Source organism: Thalia democratica, chromosome 4, assembly GCF_965202585.1.
Source record: "Thalia democratica chromosome 4, ktThaDemo2.hap1.1, whole genome shotgun sequence".
NCBI lineage: Eukaryota > Metazoa > Chordata > Thaliacea > Salpida > Salpidae > Thalia > Thalia democratica.
In genome coordinates this window covers 22213401-22235598 of record NC_139168.1, presented here as the reverse complement: position 1 = coordinate 22235598, position 22198 = coordinate 22213401, and the positions used below count along the sequence as shown (strand labels likewise).

Sequence of the window (22198 nt, the reverse complement as noted above, 5' to 3'; positions counted from 1 at the left end):
TTGACACGTTTCCGTTATAATAATATATTCCGGGTTTTTTTCAAATAACTGAATTTTATGGTTTTATAAAGAAAAAAAAACTTTAATACTGTCAACTTAATCGACAAACTTTTGTTTTGTAATTTATTTAAAGAGCGAAAAGCAAGAAAAAAATAGAGCAAATAAAAAGAAAATTTGAGATTGAATTACTAAACCACGTAGGATTTTGTTCAGTAAAGCAAAAAAGAGAAAGAAACACAACTATCAAATTATTTTGAAAAAAAATTACAAATAATAAAGCATGCCAAAATATTAAAATTTTTTATAATAACTTCTAAACATATTTTTACGACTAATCTATTTTTTTAGCTCTTAAATATAAGCTTAGCTATTTAATAGTTGTATAAGTTAAAAAATAGTTGAAGTTTTTTTTTTTTTAAAGCCTTCCAAACTTGTAACGAACACATATTACAATAGAAAAAGCTCAAACAAAACTACAAGTGAAGGACGGAAACAATAGAAAAAAGAATTAAGGAATGTAGCTAGAACTTTAATAACTTTGAACTCTGACATTGAAACGCGAACTATTTATTTCGTTGTTTGTTGGAAATATAAACTTTAAAGAACTTGTAATTCTGAACCCAACTTTAATTAAAAAAACAATTTAAAGTTTTTTTTTTTCTAACAGCCAATACGGTGTACTTTATTAGGTTTTGAAAAAAAAAAGACAAAAAAGTTTTACTAATAGTAACAAAAAAAAAAGTTAAAGATGTTAAGGGTTGGTCGAAACTATTTTGTAATTAGATAATTATCGTCTGCTGAACTGAATTGTTATTTTGATTATTTTGAATTTCAAAACAAAACAGGTAGATCCTCTAAAACATGTACAAAAATAAATTGATTATTTTCTTTTAAACATTTTGATGAAAAAAACAGCAAAAAGAAGTAGCTTTAGTAATCAGGATGAAAAATAACTAAAATTGAGGTGTAAAAACAAATTTAAGAAACACACAGGGTAAATCAATAGTTCGACGATATATGTTGACGGTTTTTTTTTTAAAAAGCACAATTTTGATTAAAAAAAGTTTGATGGTCGTTAGGTTTATGCAAATGAAATTAAAGATTGTTTTCACTTTAATTAAATGACGTTGATTGAAATTGAAAAAATGTAAGCAGTTCAACATTACAACAGTCGTAAAAAGTAGTTGAAACAAAAAAAGAGATTTATCTATAGCAAAGTAAGAAGCAGATAAAAATCTAAAAAGTTGTAGACTTAAGTTCTTTAAAAACATAATAAACGACAAAACCTAAGCTCGTATGACTTAAATCAAGAAGATATTGTAAAGTTAACTATATTTTAAAAAGTTTGCACACTCAGAAAGTTTAGAAATATTTATTGCCAAACATAATAACGAACGCTTTTTCTTCTTTAACAAAAAATTTAACTGAAATGTTGCTTTTACACTTTTTATTATTAACGATTAGTCTGTTTTTGAATAAAAATTTAGAACTAATTCAACATCCTACTTTAATTAAACTACTTTAGTTTAAGAAAAAAAATCAACTCCAAGCTGATCACGCGAGCTCACTTTTTATGAAGCCTTAAAAAATTACAAACTATGACGTAATGATGAAGAAGTAAAACCATCGTGACGTCATAAATGTGACGTAACCCTTAAATCAAACCCACATCAAAACGTATTTCTATCGCTTTCTACTTGTTGTGACGTCATAATAGACGTTATTTGTGACGTCACAGCCGTCAGTGGAGCGAGTTACCGCGGGAACCGCCGTTGGTAGCGGTGGAGAGAAAATCGTTCATCTCCAAAGGGAAATCCCCGACGTCGAAATCCATCTGCTGGTTTTGCTGCTGGGAGCTTCCCCTGTTTTGAACTTGTTGCTGCGTGAAATCGTTGATGTCGGACCTATAAAAAAATAAAGTAGAACAAAGTTTAAATGTAATTTAAAACATATACGTATCGTAACAAATTTTGTTATGATTAATATATATATACTATATATAAACATATCTAAACTCAATTTTTTTAAAGATTTTTTTTATAAACAATGGTTCGCTCAACGAGCTTGTTAGTATCAATAAATCTTATTCAAATATGATATTGTTTGTAGTCTGAATTTTACACCTAATTATAATATGACGACTTACAAAAGAAATTTCGTGCTGGTTTCTTGGGTTATTGGTAATTCTAATCATAACATAAAAACTAACAAGTCGTAGCTGTTATTGGTGTTTGGGGTTAATGGTTGCAGCTGCTGGTTGTGATGGTGGTGCGGAGTGCTCGAGGGATGTAATGGTGTCGAGTTGTTCTGATGTAATGGTGTGTTCGGCTGGTGTAATGGTGTGTTTGGTTGGTGCAGCGGTGTATGGGCCTGTTGCAGAGGCGACCCCATGTTTATCGAACCTGAAAAGTTCAGAATCCTGTAACTGATTAACATGTTTCATGCGGATGTAGTACTAGCGTTTTTCAACGTAGAACTGCCTCAAAACTTTCAATGTTGGCAAGCTAAGCCAAATGTTTCAATGTTCAATTCATTGAAATTCAAAATAATTTTTCTAATTGCTTTAAAAGTTTACTTAACAAACAAAATTAAGCAGCTTTTATTAGAATCCTTAAACAGCCTTCTTTAAATAATGAGATAAAAAAAATTATATTTTTTATAGATTTTAAAGCGCTACTTTATATTTTATACTACTGAAAAGGTTTTAAGTTTTTAGTTAAAGGTGATCATTGAAATAAAAGTTATAGTTATTAAAAAGGAAGTTTGACCTTTCAAATGAATTGAAACGTTTACAGTCTTGCAAATTTTTTAATTTCAACTCAACAACATGACATCAAAGACGTTCATTATTATCATAACAATCAAAACTTACAAAAAAACAAATTACGTTTAGTAAAAAAAGCAGTTTTTCTAACCGGGTCAACTATTTTTATCACAACAATACTTGAATTCGATTTATGACGTCATACCTTGTTGGAGGGGCGACCCGATTGAGTTCATATTGCCGGGCGACGACAGTTGTATGGGCGAGTCGACCCCCATGATGTTTATCTTGCTGTCTTGCATGTGATTGGCCATCATTTTGCTGTCTTGCATGTGATTGGCCATCATTTTGCTGTCTTGCATGTGATTGGCCGGTTGGTGGAGGTGGCTAGCGGACATCTGCCTCTGGTGGTTGTGGTTTTGCCTGTGGAAAATTTGGTACAAAAATTTTTAAAGGTGAAAATGACCTTTGAGTGAAAATGACTTTTAAAAATGTAATGTTGAGCTTAGTTGCTACAAATTGGGTTAACCATTGCATAGGAACAGTTTGATGGATAAGGTGTAAACAGCTGTTGAAAGTTTATTACAAAAACTCGTAATGTTTTTAGTACCGGCCTGTGGGTTATAAGTAGCAAGGAGTAAGTATGTATTTTTGAGAATTAAATTTCTACAAAATTTTCAAAGTGCTTGGCTTTCACCCAACCATTGTCTGTGATGAATGGTACAAAATATTATCTAAGGTTAGAACTTAACCTGTTGGTTTTCGTAGATTTAGGAGTAATGTAGTTGATGGGCTGCGTATAAGTAATATTATGTAATTTTGAAAACTAGGTATGTTTTTTTAGCTTGCAAGTTACCACAACATTTAAAGTATTAGTACAAATATGTTTTAATACAACTTTTGTTGTTTTGAAAGTAAAAATACCTACTGTGAAGTGTAGTTTTAGTAAAAAAAAAAGCTTCTGATAAACATCAACAATGTTTAGAATGCGAATAAATTCTTTTTTTTAAACTAAATTGAAGAAAATAAATGCATCACAAAATTAACTTTAATGCATTTGCATAAAAACCCTATTTTGTTTCTATAAAAACCTAAAATGCACACTTGCAAAGTTTTCTCATTAACAAAATGCACACAACTGTGCGAAACAGTTTTTACTACAACATGTTATTCAAAACAGTTAAAAGCAACCCTTTTTAGTTTACACAATTTACGTTTCATAAGTATCTAATCTATCATGTGTGTTTACCCTGCTTGTTTGCTCGGCTCAAACAAGCAAACACAATTCTCAGCTACATCACCATAAGAGTAACGATTTTATTGGATCAGTTTTGAAGGTATATTGAACCAAAATAAGTTGTCTAGTTTTGTTTAATACTAGTGTTTAAAAAAAAGGAGTCAAAAAGTCTTCCCTTACAAACATGTTTTTTGATTTTTCTTTTGTTCTTACAGGATCTTATTATTCTTTTAGAATATAAAATTTTATTTAATATATTCTTGAAAAATGAATATGCTTACAGATGGTGACTGTAAATTATTTGTTGTTACTTATTACTTTACTTATAGCTTTAAGTAACAAAAAATGTGTCTTTTCAATGTTGCATAAGTATTACTAAAACAAGTATGCAAAAATGTAATCAACGTTATCCAAATAAACAAAACTGCTGTGAGTAGAAGTGAATGTCTAAAGTTTTATAATAACAGATTAAAATAAAAAAACTAACGACCGGTGTTACCTATCATGATTTATTTAAAATAATTAATTAAAAATAAGTTGCTATTTTATTAGATAATAACAATAAAAAACTAACGGTAGAGTTATTGTCTGCATAAGTTCTGTCCTCACATATCCGTCGACACATGCTTCTGTTATACGAATGTTCGGTTAAATTTTAATCAATAAGATATCAAATATATCAGTTTAAGACTACTGACAAAACAAAGAAAACTGTAATGACTAAACAGTTAAATACATACTTCATTTTTTAGTTTACATACTTTTACAATTGATTAAATACCTATAATTACTGATTTAAAGTATAGGTCTGTAGTATCAAGTAAACAAAAAATAAAGATATTAACACGATTATATTGGGTGGGTTACTCCTCAAAAACAAATGATTATCTTATGATAAAATCTTAAATTACTTAAGTTGTATTGATTATTTTAGTTTAATATTATTATTACAGGTTATCGGATATAACATGTGGTTAATTATTGATTTTATTAGAAATTATTCTTGCATTCGTTAGTGTTTTTAACCTCTCAAAAAAGCATGTGAGTTTTAAAATGTGGTAAATAAATTTAATAACTAATTTCCTGGCTAAATAACAATAAAAATAATAACCTAAAATAATATTCTGCACAGTAGTACTAAATCAAATATAAAACACATAATAACTGTTTTAAAATACTTAAAAATGAGTAAAAACTTAATAAGCGTTAACCTTAATAAATTAGCAATTAAAAGCTTCAACTATAAATTTAGATTAGTTTAAATTAATTTAATTTTTGTGTATTGATATAATACTTTACAACGATAATTATAAAATCTACTACAAACAACTTTTTTCCATTTGTGTATAACAGAATGTCAGTGAAAATCACAAAAAAAAAATAAACAAAACAAAATAACAAACAAAACGTACTGTTTCCGTTATCGGAGGGTGTGGAGTAGTATTTGCCGAAAGCATCGTTTTTGGGGATTACCCTGTTATCGGCAGTGTTGACAAACATGAGCTGGTCCACGTCTCTGATGCGGTCCGGCAGGGCCCGGATGTTGTAGTCCCTGAGTGAGTGGGGCTGGAGGTTGTACACGTCCCCGGCTGTTTGAAATAAATATTTTTAATTTTTAAAAATTGTTTTTTACTGCAACTATATAGTAAAAACTTTTTATGGTCTTTAAACTCAAATGCTGTAAGAATTCAAAAATAATTGTTTAAACCTTGAATGGACAAATAATGCGTTTGAATAAATACTAATGTTAAAAAAAACAAATAATTATTTTGAATTTTAAAAAGTTTTACACGTCTTTCACTGTTAATTAGATTAAAGTTTAAACTAAATATTGAAATAACTCCGTTTATGTTTTTTTAAATTAGTAAGTTTGATTTAGATTTTATTAGTGCTGAAAGTTTAATTATATAGTGTTCGTAAACAATTGTAAGCTTTGATGCAGAAATTTCTAGTTAATGGTTAAAATTAAGTATTATACTATTTCGAGTTAAGTAATATACTCTAGTAGTTCTTATATTTGGCATATAATAAATTGAATTATACTTGATGATTTTAAACTTCTTTTGGATAATTTTATTGATGGAGCTAGAAATATTAGATTTATAATTGCTACAAGAAAGCACAAATTTATAACTGTTAATTGAAACTAAAGTGCTAGTATTAAGTTACACGTAAAACTAAATTAAAAATGATATAAATAATTTCTTTTTAATAGTTCAAACCTATTTTGAAAAGCTATAGTAGTTTTGTGAATCTAAAAACAACTTTAATTTTTCATATTAAAACAAAACACTTGTCATTCCAAATTATGCTACATAGCATAGTGTGATGTACATAATTAATTGTTTAAGCTGTTAAAAACATGACATTTAACCTAAAGTCAGCTAATCAAGTAAAAAGCTTCATGTTAAACATCAATTAAAACGACAATTAAACTTTTTAGAAACATGTGAATTAATCTATGTTTAAAAAAAAGTGTTGACGCATACATATCAATTAATAAGCTGTAAATTTGCAATAATTGCCTGAACTATAACTGTATACAAAACTAACTGTTGTTTGAGGTGAGTTAAAAGATTTTTGTTAATAGATTAGCTAGCACTACAAATTATGGTAAAAGTTAATAATTTTAAAGAACACACCTTATTAGTGTAAGAATGTTGCTAAAAATAGTTAACTATTTAATTGGAAACTGCAAAACAGACAAGAGACAAATTAGTCAGTATTAAAAACTGGTGTTGTTTTGTATTTTTGCAAATTTTATCTGTTTACTGTTTTAGTTATCCATTTACAATTATATGTTAAATGAAGTATGTTCTTCTACTTTCATTAGTATGTATTATATCTAAGCTTAAATTAAGATTGTTTGTGTACTATGATTGTTGTTGTTGTTACTTATTTAACTATTAACATTTTTGCAAGCAAGTAAAGTACTCTATTTATCTTTTAAAACTAACATAACAATTTTTTCAGACCAAGGCTAAACTTTAAAATGTTTTTACAAACTTGTAAGTTCAATCAACCCTCTTAATTAAACTTTAAACTATAAAAAAGTTTAAATTATATTTTGTTTTATATCAATGTTCTCGATAAACCATCGTAAATTTTGTTAGTCATAAGAATAAAAGCGACAGCAACAAAGAGTTGTCATAACCAGCTATTAAAATTTATGTATGAAACAAACCGTCGAAAATTTTGTCAGCTTTGCAGGCAATAGTGAGCCCTCCGATCTCGGAGTCGCTGTATCGGAGGAGAAAGTGCTTCATCGGCTGGGGGAGGAGTTTATCCCTGCATTCCGTCTTCCCTATAAACCCGATTATCAATCTGTGGAAAAAAATATATATGTTTAATAGATTGTATAATTCTATTTTATTTTTTTTATACAATTTGATTCTTTTTTATTGTAAGTTTTATACAGGGTTGCTAAATGTTTTTGGAATTTTTTTTCCAGGTTTTCAAAATTTTCTTTAGGTTTTCAAAAGTAAAAATTTTTGGTTTTATTTTTAGTTTAAAGTTAAGTTTAAGGTAAAAAGCTGTGTTAAATAGTATAAAAACATTGAAAGGATACTGTAGAGCTATTTCAAATGTGATTTGTAATAAAAAAAATTTGATGATTACAAAATAATTTATCTATACGGCAGATTTTTTGCGTCAAATCATAATTTTTCTACTTAACATTTAAATTGTTTAAAATTTCAGGTTTTTTCAGGTTTTTTTTTCAAAATTTCTCAAATTCAAGGTTTTTCCAGGTTTTTTATGTCTTCTCTTGTGAGACCTCTTACTACAATTTTATCAAGGAAAGAAATCCAACATTTTACTCGTATAGCGTTTAAAAAGTTTTATTTATTACAAAAAACTAAATACAGCTTTATTTTGTAATATTTTAGATTTAGCCTTAAGCTCTAAAAACATCTTTGTACTATTTTAAAAGTTTAGAAAAAATAACAATTACAAATGTGCAAAACTAATGTTTTAAATTTTACTTACAAGTTTATTCGTACATTTTATCGTAAATAGAAAACTTTAAAATTGAATACTTTTTATATTTGAAAGATGAAAATTTTTAAATGTTAAGTGCATAGTAAAATAAAATCTTGCATTAATTTTTCAAGTTTAATTTCATCACTTAAGTTGTAATATAAATTTCAACTGAAATTGCAAAACCAATAAGATTCAGCAGCACACAAAACACAATAATTTTATTTTTTAAATTAATTTAACTGTTCTTACTCCTAGGTTAAATAAGTATTGAATTTTTTTTTTATTACGTAAAAGTAAGTAATTTATTGAATTGAAAATTTATTTATCTATCTTTAACTAATTACTAAAATTCAACAATCTTAAATCTAAGCTTGAAACGTTATTTAATTAAGTTAGATTTTTTCATTGTAAAAAAAACTGTATACTAATATAATTGCGTAAAACAGTATTCATATACAAGCTATTGATCTCAAATTTTAGTATTGATTCAGGCTTATATAGCTTTTAAACTATTGTTGTTTACTGATTATGTTATTTTATTTGTAGTTTAAGTAATATTTTTTTGCCAAAAATTACGATCATGATTTATGCAGTTACGGACTGTTTGTCTCCTTGAAAAGATTTAACAAACAAAACTTATAACTCTTATATTTTGTAAGCAAAACGAAATTGATATTAACAATTTTTTAAAAGATAAAAGTTGCACAATTTTTTGAAAACTAATTCAGATCTTTAATTTAATCTAAAGCTTAAATTGAACTAAGAATCTTTATGACATATAAACTATTTTAAAACAGCTCGTACAAATTACCATAGCCTACAGTAGTATCTAGGACTTTGAGTATTCTTGAATCACATGATTAGTTTAAAGTATTAAAAGCTTGTAATTAACTGTTTATAAATAAACTTTTATAATAAGGTAAAGTAGTAAATTGATAATTAAAAAGGTCATAGTGTTATAATACTGCTAAGAAGAGTTTACTTCAAGTTTTGAAAAATGATAATTTCGATCTATATGAGAATAATAAAATTACTTAGAATCCTTTAAAATTATGTAAAAAGCATTTATTCTATTCAGTTTAATTTTAGTCTGCAATACTTTAAACTTAAATTTACATTATTTCTAACAAACAAAGTTAGCAACGATTAATTTTACGAGGTCAAGTTTACTATTTTATTTTATTAGGTATTATGTGTTCTATTTATTTACTAGTTTGTCTAAAATCACTATCTTATCATAGCAGATTATAATGACTGTTAAAAAAATCAGAATTAAAAACTTAACAAAATATGTTTAAACAATTAAATTTATTATTGCATGGAAACACTTCCATTAAATCTAAAATATTCAACACAAACTTAGTAAATTTGTTATTATTGTATTTATTTCTACAAACCAATCTTACAACAGTTTTTTTTAATATAATAAACATAAGATTTACGATAGTAGACATTTAAACAAATTTAGTTTATTCTTCATAATTTATCAAAACAATAAAAAAATATCATCTGATTAAGTGAGACTGATTAACTAATTATACACTCAACACTGGAATACTCATGGTAAATATGCAAATAATATTAGCATTATGACGTACCTATTATTTCACAGTGGTTTATTGAGTTTGTACCTGGTGAGTTCCAGGAACCCGTTGAACCACATTAGTTTAAACAATATATATATATATATATATATATAAACAAATTATACAGTAATCTTTCTTTATTCTACCAACATATGTTTCTGTGTGTCAACGAATCAACACACTTCAACTGGGTTGTTAATAGGAAAGATAAATCAACTGTGTTGATTCGTTGACACACAGAAACATATGTTGGTAGAATAAAGGAAGATTACTGTATAATTTGTTTTTATTTATATTCCAGTGAAGTTACTTTACTAGGATCTTTTGTTAGCAAACAATTAAAACTATATTTTGAACAGTTATATATATATATATAATTATTATCATTATAACGTAACAAACCCATCGTTCCACAGTGGTTGATTGAGCTTGTGCCTGGTGAGTTCCAGGACCCCGTTGAACCACTGCCAGAAGGTGAAGCTCCTCCCCTGCAGAGGCTCCCGGTTGAATTGCGCCCAGCTGACAGGCTGATCCGAGTTGGGGGGAAGAGTGTAACCTGGTGAGAAGTTTTATGATATGTTCGTAAAATATGGAAAAAATGTTTAATCTACGGTTTTAATCCAAAATTTCTATAATAAAATAAATACTAATAGATAAGTAACAAATACTAACTAATATATTCTTGTATTGTAACCTGGGAGAAAGTCAATTTGAAATGCTGCTGGTACAAAAAGAAAAATTAATAAAAAGTAAATAGCTTAATTTTGGTGTATGAAAAACGTACTCTTTCATTAAACTATTATTGGTAGATAGTTAGTGTTGAACTAAATTTCTTTACTTGTTAGTTTTGAAGTTTGTTCTTATTCTAACAAAGTGTAATATACATAAGTGTTGTTATTTTAGTTGTATAATACAAATAACACTCAACTACTCTATGAATAACCCAATTTTTATTGTTTGTAAGGTTTCAGTTTGTAAGAAACGTAAGTATTAATAAATTAATACCGCAGAATAGTACTAAAATTTAATATATAAAATGTGATTCAATCAAATTTTTAAATTTACTAAATAATCTTTGTATAAGAATAAGCAAAGTATTACAACTTATGAGCAATATGTTAGCCTAAAATAAAATAAACAAACAAATATAACAAAACAAGTAGTGTAACTTGTTTTAGGGTTTACGAGAAAACTTAATTACTAAAAGGATACATGTTTGTTTTACCTGATGTAACATTTTATTCTTATTATTATCAGGAATTAAAATAACCTTAATTTAAAACATCATTCGATATTACAGCTAATCAGCAAAATTACTGAGTAAATATTTGCCATTCGGTAGCTAATTTTTAAACAAACGCTTTGCAAAACAAGCGTATTTTTGTTTGCGAAACACATTTCTTGTGTGCTTTAGAGCTTTGGTTTGTACAATACAATGTTTATTGAAAACAATATAAGTGATTATTATTTTATTTATTGTGTATAAACTTTTTTTATAATTTTAATAGATGACTTATTTTTTGTTTCATTATCTTATTCATATTTTAGACTACAACTAAAATTAATACTATTGAAAGTATGTTTAATATAAAAATATATCGTAGGTTGTTATATTTTAACGCAATGTTTTTTTTTCTATAGAAGCTAAATATACAAAGTTTAAGTTTTGATATGCTACTGTATACTTATAATGTAGCAAACACAAAAAACTTTTAACGTCAAGAATTGTTCTAAAGCTAAGAAAAAATATTCAAGACAAATCAGCACAATACAGTGCTTACAGTCTTACTAATCATCTTACTCGCATTACCATTAAAATTTTATTTTATTCATTATTTTAGTAGATAGTTATGAACTAAGCAGCTTTATTTTAAAGCAAATCAAAAATAAATTATCGAGTTACAAAAAACTACAAAACAATCAGTTATCTAGACATCTCCTCTAACCGAACAATTTATTGGTTTGAGTGATAAACTATCTAGAAATTTTTCCGATTAAACGAGCAATTTATTATCAACACACTTCAACTAACCGAACAGTTTATTTGCCAGATACTGTTTAGCCTGGCTGTTCAATCCCCTGTTACTCTGACATTCGTGCTTCCATTTCATATCCAGTGCCTCGATTAATTGACACCACGGAACTTTATCCGGGACGAAGAACGGTATCCGACCCTTAAAAAAGAAAACCGAAAATTATTTGAAGTTATTTTATCATATATTTGTTGTAAATTTTTAAAACTTAACAAAAGGAATGCATTTTATAAAATTAGAATATTTTAAAATTTTGAATTAAAAAAGTCTTTTAGAAAGCACTTTAATTTTAATTTTATAAAATCAAGAAAGTTTTTTAATAACACTAGTTTTATATACTTAAACATTGTTTAAGCAAGTTACAGATACATATAAATTTAAGAAATAGGTGATTTTTTTACAAAGTTATATAAAAACTGCAAGCTAAAATGCTAAAAATCTATAAGCTTAAAAATACTCTAAGCAAAGTATCACAAAAATTAAAACTATCAGAATTAAGAATAATAAAACACTTAATTAGCATAGAAATTAATATCAAAGCAAAAATAGTGATTTTCCCACTTCAAATAATCGATTACCTTTGTAAAAATAATTTCAAAGTATATTTTGTATTTTCAAGTAGCTTTTACCATAAAAACCTTAACAATTATAATTAATTATCGGAAACTAGTAATTGTATTAGTGCAACAATTACCAAAATTAATAGGCAAGTTGTTAACTTAAGTGTTTAACTTTAAAAAAATAATTTTAAAGGATTCCTAATACTTATAAGTATATTTTACTACTAAATTAAGCATTCACAATTAAATTTAAGAGTTTAATAAGTGAGGTACTACAATAACTACTCAAATTAAAAACAAATTTGTAAATCAATTGATACTTCAAACTTCTAATAAGAATTAAAACTAGAAAAATTCTACAAATTTGAAAGAATGTAAACAGTAAAAATTAACTGCCCTATTTTCAATTTACATTTTGAACTTTCATTTTTAAAACACTAAGTATGTTAAACCACAAACTAGCAATACTTCAAAACTAGAATTAAATTAAAACTATAGTTCATATATTTATCTCTTAAAAAGTCAGTAACTTGATAAAAATGCTTTTTGAAGTTGATATCAGTTTAATTAAAGTAATAAAGGCAGCAGGTAATATAGAAACAAACTACAAAAGTTTAAAGCATTAAACTATACTTATTAAGCTAGCTTTTTAAAGTTGAAACTATTTTTCATTTCAAAACATTTTTACATTATTGAAACAATCATAATAGTACAAAAATGCTTATGCTCAAAAATATTATTAAAGTTTAAGTTTATTTTGAAATTAATTTATCTAGTATAGTTTTTTTGTTTGTAAATGAAGACACTTAAGATGATTTAGTATGTATTAGAATGCTTGTACACATTTGAAACTATAAAAGGTAATTATAAATGCCAACTCAAAAACCACACATTAAGCCAAACACTTGACAAAATTACCGTACGAAAAGTTAACAAAGTAACATATTTAGAAATAAGTTACATACTTTGTGGTACCGTCATAAGAACTAATTAAAACTGTTAAGTCGATAAACTAATGGTTTTTTTAATTTTAATTAACAAGGCTTTGAATCCTAAAAAAACTTATAACTTCTATAAAAAAGATAAAACTAACTAGATAATTAACAAACTTTGATAAAAGTGGGTAAATAAAATAGCTTTGAGAAAAGTAGCGTTTTGAAAAAAAAAGGTTCATTTCAACCATAAAGCCAACACTCTAAAGTTAAAAATGTACACAAGTTTAATTAGCTGTGAAATTATTAAACCTAAGAGTATTAGGTGCTAGCAAGTTATAAGTTTCTGGCTAATCAACGTTATAAAAGTTCACTAGAACTTTTGAATATGTTACTAAACTAGTAAATAAGGAAAATAAATACGAGATACTAAACTTATATGACTGTTCTCAGCAGTGGTAAACAATAAATAACTAAGAAAAATAAAGCATTCAGATTGGGTTGTAATTAAAAAAAAAATAATTTTGAAACTATAGATACAGAAAAATTGTTGTTATAAATTATAAAGAATATTTTGTGTCATAAGCTAATCATTATAATAGTTGAAGAGTAAATTATTGACAAATTAAACAACCTAATAAAAAGCAATTTAAACTTTAAGCTAAATAAAAGTAAACTAAAGATTTTCTACAAAACATAAAGTATTCCAAAAGTGGAATTATTTAAATGATTTATTGTATAACATGTGTCAAACTCAAATTTTTATCTAATTAAAAGATACAGAATTACAAACAATTAAACATTTAACTTTCAAAGAAATTATGCACATTAAGTCTAAACATGAATATTTTAAGTTTTTAAACGTGAATATATTTTTGCAATCTTTTAAAAATTTACTGAAATTATCAAAACTAACATGGAACAAAATTACAATTACAACAATTTTGTACAACATTAAAAGACAATAGATATTCAAGTTTTTAAGAAGTGTCTAAATTAAAAGTGGTGCACTTGTTAAAATGCATAAGTGATTATTTAAATTCCTACTTTTAATTTGTATTTTATTCATCTAAGAAATTGTCTGAAACTAACTCATAAGCACTGTAAGGTTATTAAAAAAATATTTGTGTTTTAGTTTGAAGATGTAATAAAGTTGTTTAGTTCTATTTTTAGTACAATTTTAAAGTATGAGCTTGAACAGAAAAACATTACTTAAAATCTTGATATACATAAATAAACTAAAGTACTACACTCGACAAAATTAAGTTCAATAGTTTTGCACGCCACTATGAAAATATTAATTAATATAGTAAAAATTTGCAAAATCTGCGTTCAATATCAAATGTTTTACAACGAGCTTGTTTTCATACCTAAAAATTACACTACGAAATTACTTTCGATTTTTCGTACGACATTGCAAACTCAAAACCTGTAAAAGTATATTTTCTACAAACTGTAAGCATGTAAAAGTGCAACTACTGCAAACTCTGAGCCTGTAGAAGTGTCACTACTACAAATTATAATCATGTAACTTGTCAATACTGCAAACTCTAGGCCTGCAAAAGTGCATTGCTACAAACTCTAGGCCTGTAAAAGTGTAACTATCACACATTTTAAGCTTGTCAAAGTGACATTACTACAAATTTAAAGCCTCTAAAACAACACTACAACGAACTCACAGCTTGCAAAAGTGTCACTTATTTCAAACTCAGCGCAAAATTACAACACTGACAATTTTGCACACAAGAGACACTACAACATCACACTAAACAGTCTGACTATAAGCTTGTAAAAGTGTCACTACAACAAACAATGCACAAAATTACAATGTTGATAATTTTGCACTACAACGTTAACAACACTACGCCATCCAATCGAGACAAAAACCTCTTCGGCGAACGCGTTGTCCCACAAAATGGTGCCCCTGGCGTTCGACTCCTGGCTCACGTTGACGATGACCACCAGCGGGAGCGAGAGAGCGATTGCCGGCTGTAAACAGATTTAATTTTAAATTTAGTTTTTAATAAGGGGGTTTTACCTGTTCCGAGAAGGCGTTGTCCCACAAAATGGAGGCTGCCGCGTTGGCTTCCTGGTTGCCGTGGACGATGACCACCACCGGCAGGCTGATTGTCTTTGTTACGTCATTATACAGAGTTAGTTTGTGACACAATAATTACTTTTTATATAATTAGTTATAATTGAACTTAGTTTTTGACAATAATCTTTAATTACTAAGGTTTAAGTAATTTACAACGATAACAAATAAATTTATTTAATAGTGTTTGAAATACTTCCAGTTTCACATTAATCTTAATAGAAAGATACTAGTTTGTGACGTAATCATCAAACTTCTTTTTAGCTTTATTATTTTAGTTTTGTGTGTATTGAATTGATAGAATGATGCGTTTTAGTTTTAAGTTTGAAATGATGCTTAAATTTCTAAGTATTTTTTAAATTAAGAGGAAAAAAACAATGCGCCGAAAAAGAAAAAAAAACAATCGATAATTTTTCTTTAAACATACGCAACTGCTTTTACTGTGATTAAAAGCATAAAATAAAGAATTTTTGTTAAATGTGTTTAAATGAGTTTTTAAACAGATAAAGCACATTTATAAAGAAATAATTAGTGTTTAGTTTTGAAATCTCTTTTTAATTTTTATGTTAAACTACCTTTACTCAAAATTTTACTTTAAACTTCAAACTATTTTAAAATACTAAAGACGTAACTGATGTGTTCTAACTGCAAAATAAAATTTTCCAAGAAAACATTCTTAAGGTGTTTTTTCTTGCATAAACGTGTAGATATACTGTTCAAAATCTATAAAAAGCTTACAACAAAAAAAACCAGCTATTGATATTAAAGTGAAATTTAATTATTGAATAAAGTTTAAAGTTTTCGGAGAAAATTTTAAACTTACGTTTTAAATATGACAAATATAAATATAACCTAATACAGACTTTTATGACATATTTTGTAAGTCTTGCGCAAATTAATACAAACTAGGACCTCAAACTTGTTTATACGGGTTGAAATTTGTAACGTAACACAAAGATTAACACTAATTAAAAAGGGCAAGTGGTAAAAGAGATTGACAGTATTTAGCGATATCTGTTTTGATTTTAAATAAGTTCATGTCACATATTATATTGGAAAGATCAACCTTCTTATCACGAAGAACTCCAGTTTAACACGAAAATTCCTAATAGTTTTCAAAACATTGTCAGATGTGCTTAAAGGTTTTTATGTAAAAACATGTAAGTTTTCTACAGATTGACATAATTTGATAGCTATGTTAACTTTATTGACAGAAAATAGTATTCACAGTTTATTTAATTGCTCATTAAAAAAGTGTTTTTAATGAAATTTGAAGATTAATTGTTCAAAAGTCGTTAAGCTTGTATTAAAATTGGACTTTCGAAAGTGGACATAACAGCTATTAGTTTTTCCTAAGAAAAAAATTAAATATTTTAAAAACGACAATTATTTTTAAAACTCAATTTTTTTTTCTAATTACGTTTAGACACGAAGGCTCGCATGACATCTCCAAACTCAATTGTGACGTCATACTGATCGTGATAGGAAGGCACTATGACGTCACAACAACGTGAAGTAGCAGCCGTGTGAATATTTTCATGGTTTTCGGAGTTTATAATGGAGAGGTGTTTTTTAAAGTTTAAGAAGAAAAGTTACGGTAGTTTGGAATTCTGTATATGATAAAAAAAATTTAATTAAATTAAAATTAGATTAAAATAATTTTAAATTAATCTATAAATGAGACAAAAATTAGGTTTAAAATTTAGTGTATTTGTAACTTTATTTACAGGTTTAAAGAAAAATCTGGTAGTTTGTTAATATAGTTTTTTTTGTAACTTCAAATGTTGCTAATGTAAACTGTTAATAACTACCGTAGAATGTAAGAATTTTGATTTTTAAAAAATGATCAAAACGTAGATTAAATGGAAATAAACACTAAAACGTACAAGTTTTTTTTAAGATTTATGTCAAATCAGTAAACATTAGTTTAAATTCAACATAGTATTTTTATACTTGTCATAGTTTTAAATCTTAAAAAAGTTTCTAAAAGCCTAAAAGTTGTTCTTATTTAATTACTTAATTCCAAACTCACCCTGACTTTGGCGCAGATGTCATGGCCGAGTGAGAAGCTGGCTTGAAAGAGAATTGTGAATTTTTCCTCAGTTACACATTCGGCACCTCGCTTATCCGCTCTCTTTATCCGGCGAAGCGACTATTTGAAAACAGTACTTACTTTTTCAATTTAATTTAACTTTTTTTTCATTAACATATTTATGGTGAATATTTAACTTTTATCCTGCAAAGTTTTTGTGGGTCGTTTGTTAGTTATAATTTGATTTAGTAAATTACTGATACAAACTTTTATTTCTTAGTTTTGGAAAAATTACTATTTCATGTTTTGATTTGTATCATTAGCAAAAAGTTCGGAGTTTTTAAGTTTAAGTGTTTATTAGGAACATTAGTAGATTCTAAATATTCTTTCTTTGTCAAGAAAACCTTTTTTTTTATTATTTTGAATATTTACCATTCAAAAAGTTCGAAGTTTCACGTGGGCATAAAAATTATTTACATTACACATCAAAGTAAACTAAAACAAAAGTAACCAGTTTGTTCAGTCTTTTTATCTGCCTGGTTATTTTTCAAGCCTGAGTATTTACACAGGTCACAAGCTTTATATTGTTTGAGTAATTTAAAAAAAAGTTATAACAAAGAACAAAGTTACATTAGTTAAGTTTGTTTATATAGTTTGAAAGTATTAAAACTATTAAAAATTCACGAAATAACAAATCAAATCATTGTTAATTGATAGTTTTAAAATAAAATGTTAAACTGTTAAATTGAACACAGGTTTAAACAAATTATAAACTAACTTAAACATTAAAAAAGTGTTAACAAATATTTTATAAATATTTTAAGATTTTAAATAGGTTCTTAAATTTCTAAAGTGTTTAATAGTTTATAATGACCTTTATCTTAAAATTAAGTTGAAAATGTTTCAAAACAAAAATAAACTGACATTTAAAAGTAAATCATTATACTTTCTAAATCTAACCATTTTTACGATAATAATTAAAAATACTGATCAAACCATGATATAATTTCAATTATGGTCACTTTAGCACGCAATTTTAAAAGTGTGCTTTTTTGGTGCCATATGTTCATTAAAACAAAATAAAAATTCTAAGCTAAATGTAGTAAAAAATATTGATAAAGCCTTTTCTCACATTTAACTTTTACTGTTGTTAAACCAGGCTGAGTAATGTAAAAATAACTGTGTAATTAGTTTATATGTAACTAGTTTATATATAACTTTTAAAATTTTACAATTTAGTTACGTTAATTCATTTCGAAAATTCCAGTTTTATATTCGATCAAATGCTAGTTTTCAAGCTTGAGCAATATGTTATAAAATATTTTATACAACTGTTCAATAGCACTTTATAAAATAATTCAACTTTTCAAGTATAATTTTAATCACTTTTAATTAATCAAACTTGTTAAATGCTAAATATAGTTAAAGACTTTTGAGTGCATATAAATTTTCAATAACACTTAGAAAATTTTGTTAAATACAAACTGGCAAATGTGAACAATTTTCTTTTAATATAAGTCAAAGCGTGGTTTTCTTATTTCACAAACTTTCAATCATACCAAAACCGAAATGAATTTAAAAAATATATATATATAATTTTAAAATAGGTCGTGGTCAGTATAAGTTTTTACTTATAGCAAAGGTTACTTATAGTGAATGTAAAAGTTTAATTAAAACAAAATATATTTCAATTACAAGACAAGAAGCTTAAGGTATTGTAAATGACGCTAATCTATAGTTCATAACACCGTTTGTTTTAAAAACTAATTTACACTAACTTAAGTTTACATCTATTTACATAGATATAGTTTTTTATACATATCCGATGTTGAATAAAGTTTTGTTACACAATTCTTTAAAGATTTTGGTCAAAATTTTGGCATCAATCAGAATTGAATTTAATGTGACTTTTATCGTTACTTCTTATATAGACAACACGTTGAATAAAATAAACGCTTATAAATTAAAAAAATAATAATAAGGTGTAAATAACCATGTTATGTGAAATTTTATTAAATAGTTTAACAAAACACATACTTAAAAGAACAGTTTGGTGTAACAGTAATGTAGAAGTGGTTAATTTATGAACTAATTTTTATTAACACATGTATTTTTGACATCAACAATACTTTAGTTTTGACATTGATCTAAAAACTATAAGTTTTTCTAAAGCGGTTTAGATTGACACTTTAATTAATAAAAAACATTTCTTTAGGAGTGCTTAAGGTATTTTTTGAGTTAAAACATGATTTATTGGTTCTTTTTTATTTTTGTTAAGTTATTTTTTGCTACTAATCGTTTTTTATTGCATAGCAATACTTTAGTTTTGACATTAATATACATGTTTTTTAAGTGCTTAGTCTGACGTTTTTACTAAATTTTTTTTTTTTTTTATTCTGACAAACGTTATATTAAATTTAACTATGATGTTTTTATTTCAAATACCCGTTGCAATCCTTTTTTATACATAAAACTGTAATCATTTTATAGTATATAGATTGATAGTATATTTATTTTGTTCAAAAAATCGGATTCCTACCATTAGCTTTGATGAATACTTTCGCAAATAATAACTTGAAGCGCTGTGTAATTACTTTTTTACCAATTAACGACAAATTACTTCAAATAACATATTTTTAGCAGCCTAATCCATAAAGACCCAAACCTAGTTATTAGTTTACAAATTAGCTGACACTCAGGAAATCAATCATGTTTATAAAACTCTCAGGATTTCCGATTGCGCATTCCATTTATTTAATAACGATATATAGTATAAAATTAAAAATAAGAAAATAATTTAATTGTTTTAGATATTATTTTTATTTTTTTCAGGAAACCAACCATGTTTCTGAAATTTACACTCAGGCTTCCCGATTGTGTATTCAATTTACTTACTTGAAACATATAAAATACAAAATAGGAAAATAGTTTAAACAGTTTTGTTTTGTTTTAGATACCATATTAATTTCAGCAAACCAACCATGTTCCTGAAGTTCACGCTCAGGATTCCTGATTGCGCGTGGTATTCCATCACGGACTCAGGATTCAGGATTTCACCGCTCACTTCGCTAATGCTGAAAATAAAAAATATATTTGTTTACAAAAAACCTTAATAACTAAAATAGTTTTTAATAGATATTTTATAAGCAAGTATTTTTTAACTTTAAATATTTTTTAATTTTAAACATTTTTTCATCAGTTTAAAATTAAAAAAAAACTTTAAATTGCTTACAGCACTTCTAAATATATATACTTATGTTGGACTTAAAAACATGTCCAGAACTACCAATAGTTTTAGACAAACATAATCCAGCTATTCTTTCGAGATACTTTCAAAGTAATGAAAGTATCTACAAACTAATGAGTTCTGTAATTAACTTGACCACAGTCAGCTAGGAAACTAGTTACATAATTTTCGACCAAAATTTTCAAACAAAATGTGATCTCACTTTTTCACTTACATCAGTACTTTCAAACGTTAAATCAATTAAATTAGTGGTAAAAGGTCAGGTTTTTATTGTAAAAAAATTTGCAACCGTTGTTCGATTAATGAAAAAAAAAATTCCAACATAAAACTTTAATCACGTACATGTTAGCTACTCGTGTTAAATTAATCTTTTATAATTTAGCAAAAGGTATTTTGCAGTAAACAAAAGTAATTTTTTGTAATCATGTGGTGCCAAAATTCATAATTGTGCTTTGTCACATGCGGTTATATAACATTATATAGCCTGAAGTTAATTTTAGCAAGTATTTTGTATTTCAAAGCATGCTGATAGATACTGTTAAACTGTTTGTGTTGTTCTTTGAGTTGTAATGTGAAAACGAAAGTATTTATGAATTTATCGGAAACAAAATTAGTTAAGGCATAAAAAAGTGTTGTCTACGCTTAATACATTCATGACTCTAAATTGTTTCAGTTTTATGCGTTTTAAAGCATAATTTTATAATAACTTTCATTTTAGTTAAATGTTTTTGTTATAAACTTTTAGTTAGAACTGATTTTTTTTTTTTAATTTTTTTATTAGATATAAAATAAATACTAAAACAAATAATTAAGTAAAATAATAAATTTGTCTACTCGCTCTTATGTTAGCAATATGCTAATTACTACTACACCCCTTTTAAATCACAACCAGGTCATTTTTAGGAGTTAAGCAGATTTTAACTGTTTTATACACTTTTTTAAGTTTTAATTGCGCTTTAAAGTAGTCAAATTTGTGAGGGAATATATTTAAACTGTAAATATATTCAAATATATTCATGATTTTTGTCAAAGTTTAAACTTTTCGAGATTAGCTAACGCTTAAATTTAAAACTATTACCCAGATAAGGGTTTAATGTTTTATTTTTTTAATTCGACATATCCGAGAAGTTTAAATTTATTTTCAGCCAGAGAAAGTGTTTAAATTAGCTGTCGCATGTAAACTTTCGCAGAAAAACACTGCAAAAAAAACTTTGAAACGATCAAAAGACTAATTAAAGCTATAACCGACTGCTTTGCAAAGTCTAAAAAGTTGCTTGATAGCCATCTGGTACGTGACTGTAAAAAAAATCTTAAATAAACTAGTAACTTTTACCGACAAAAAGTAATTGAAAACTTCCTTCATTTTGAAATAAAAGTCGGCTAGACTCTTCAAGTTTCGGGTTTCAAAGTCAAGTTCGATTTTTGGCGGGAAATTGTTTTCTTTATTTTTTGCCAAAGTGTGGGAACTTTAAGTGTAAATATTTGTGACAAATTAAAGTAAACTGTTTTGTCGTTTGTGAGTTTTTTTCCTTTCAAGAGTTCGGCTTGATTTTTGTCAACTGCTTTTTCGTGTGGCTTAAGTTATGATTAGGTGAACTAAGTTGAAAGATTGCATTGGTTTTATTGACACACTAAAGCTCATAAGACTTGAATGTTTTATCGCGATTATTACTTTTTGAGAATAATGCAAAATATCCCAAGTCGTAGAACAAAGTATAAACTAAATTAAAT

The 22198-nt window shown here is 26.4% G+C and overlaps 1 protein-coding gene across 2 annotated transcripts in view; it reads right to left on the bottom strand.

Annotated features, from left to right (window-relative positions):
* Positions 1 to 304: 304 nt before the first annotated feature.
* Positions 305 to 22198, bottom strand: part of LOC145835167 (signal transducer and activator of transcription 5B-like) — a 42359-nt gene continuing 20465 nt past the window's right edge. The window contains exons 9-19 of one of the 2 annotated variants that reach the window (XM_082942721.1): positions 20201 to 20294; positions 17221 to 17340; positions 15132 to 15224; positions 11601 to 11742; positions 9971 to 10124; positions 7186 to 7325; positions 5414 to 5590; positions 4576 to 4630; positions 2970 to 3187; positions 2210 to 2402; positions 305 to 1904 (exon numbers count right to left, since the gene is read on the bottom strand). In XM_082942721.1, the coding sequence (XP_082798847.1) occupies positions 1742 to 1904; positions 2210 to 2402; positions 2970 to 3187; positions 4576 to 4630; positions 5414 to 5590; positions 7186 to 7325; positions 9971 to 10124; positions 11601 to 11742; positions 15132 to 15224; positions 17221 to 17340; positions 20201 to 20294 (1549 nt within the window). In that variant the 3' untranslated portion in view covers positions 305 to 1741. Of the gene's footprint in view, positions 1905 to 2209; positions 2403 to 2969; positions 3188 to 4575; positions 4631 to 5413; positions 5591 to 7185; positions 7326 to 9970; positions 10125 to 11600; positions 11743 to 14980; positions 15083 to 15131; positions 15225 to 17220; positions 17341 to 20200; positions 20295 to 22198 lie in introns of both variants that reach the window. The other variant, XM_082942720.1, reaches the window with a different exon arrangement.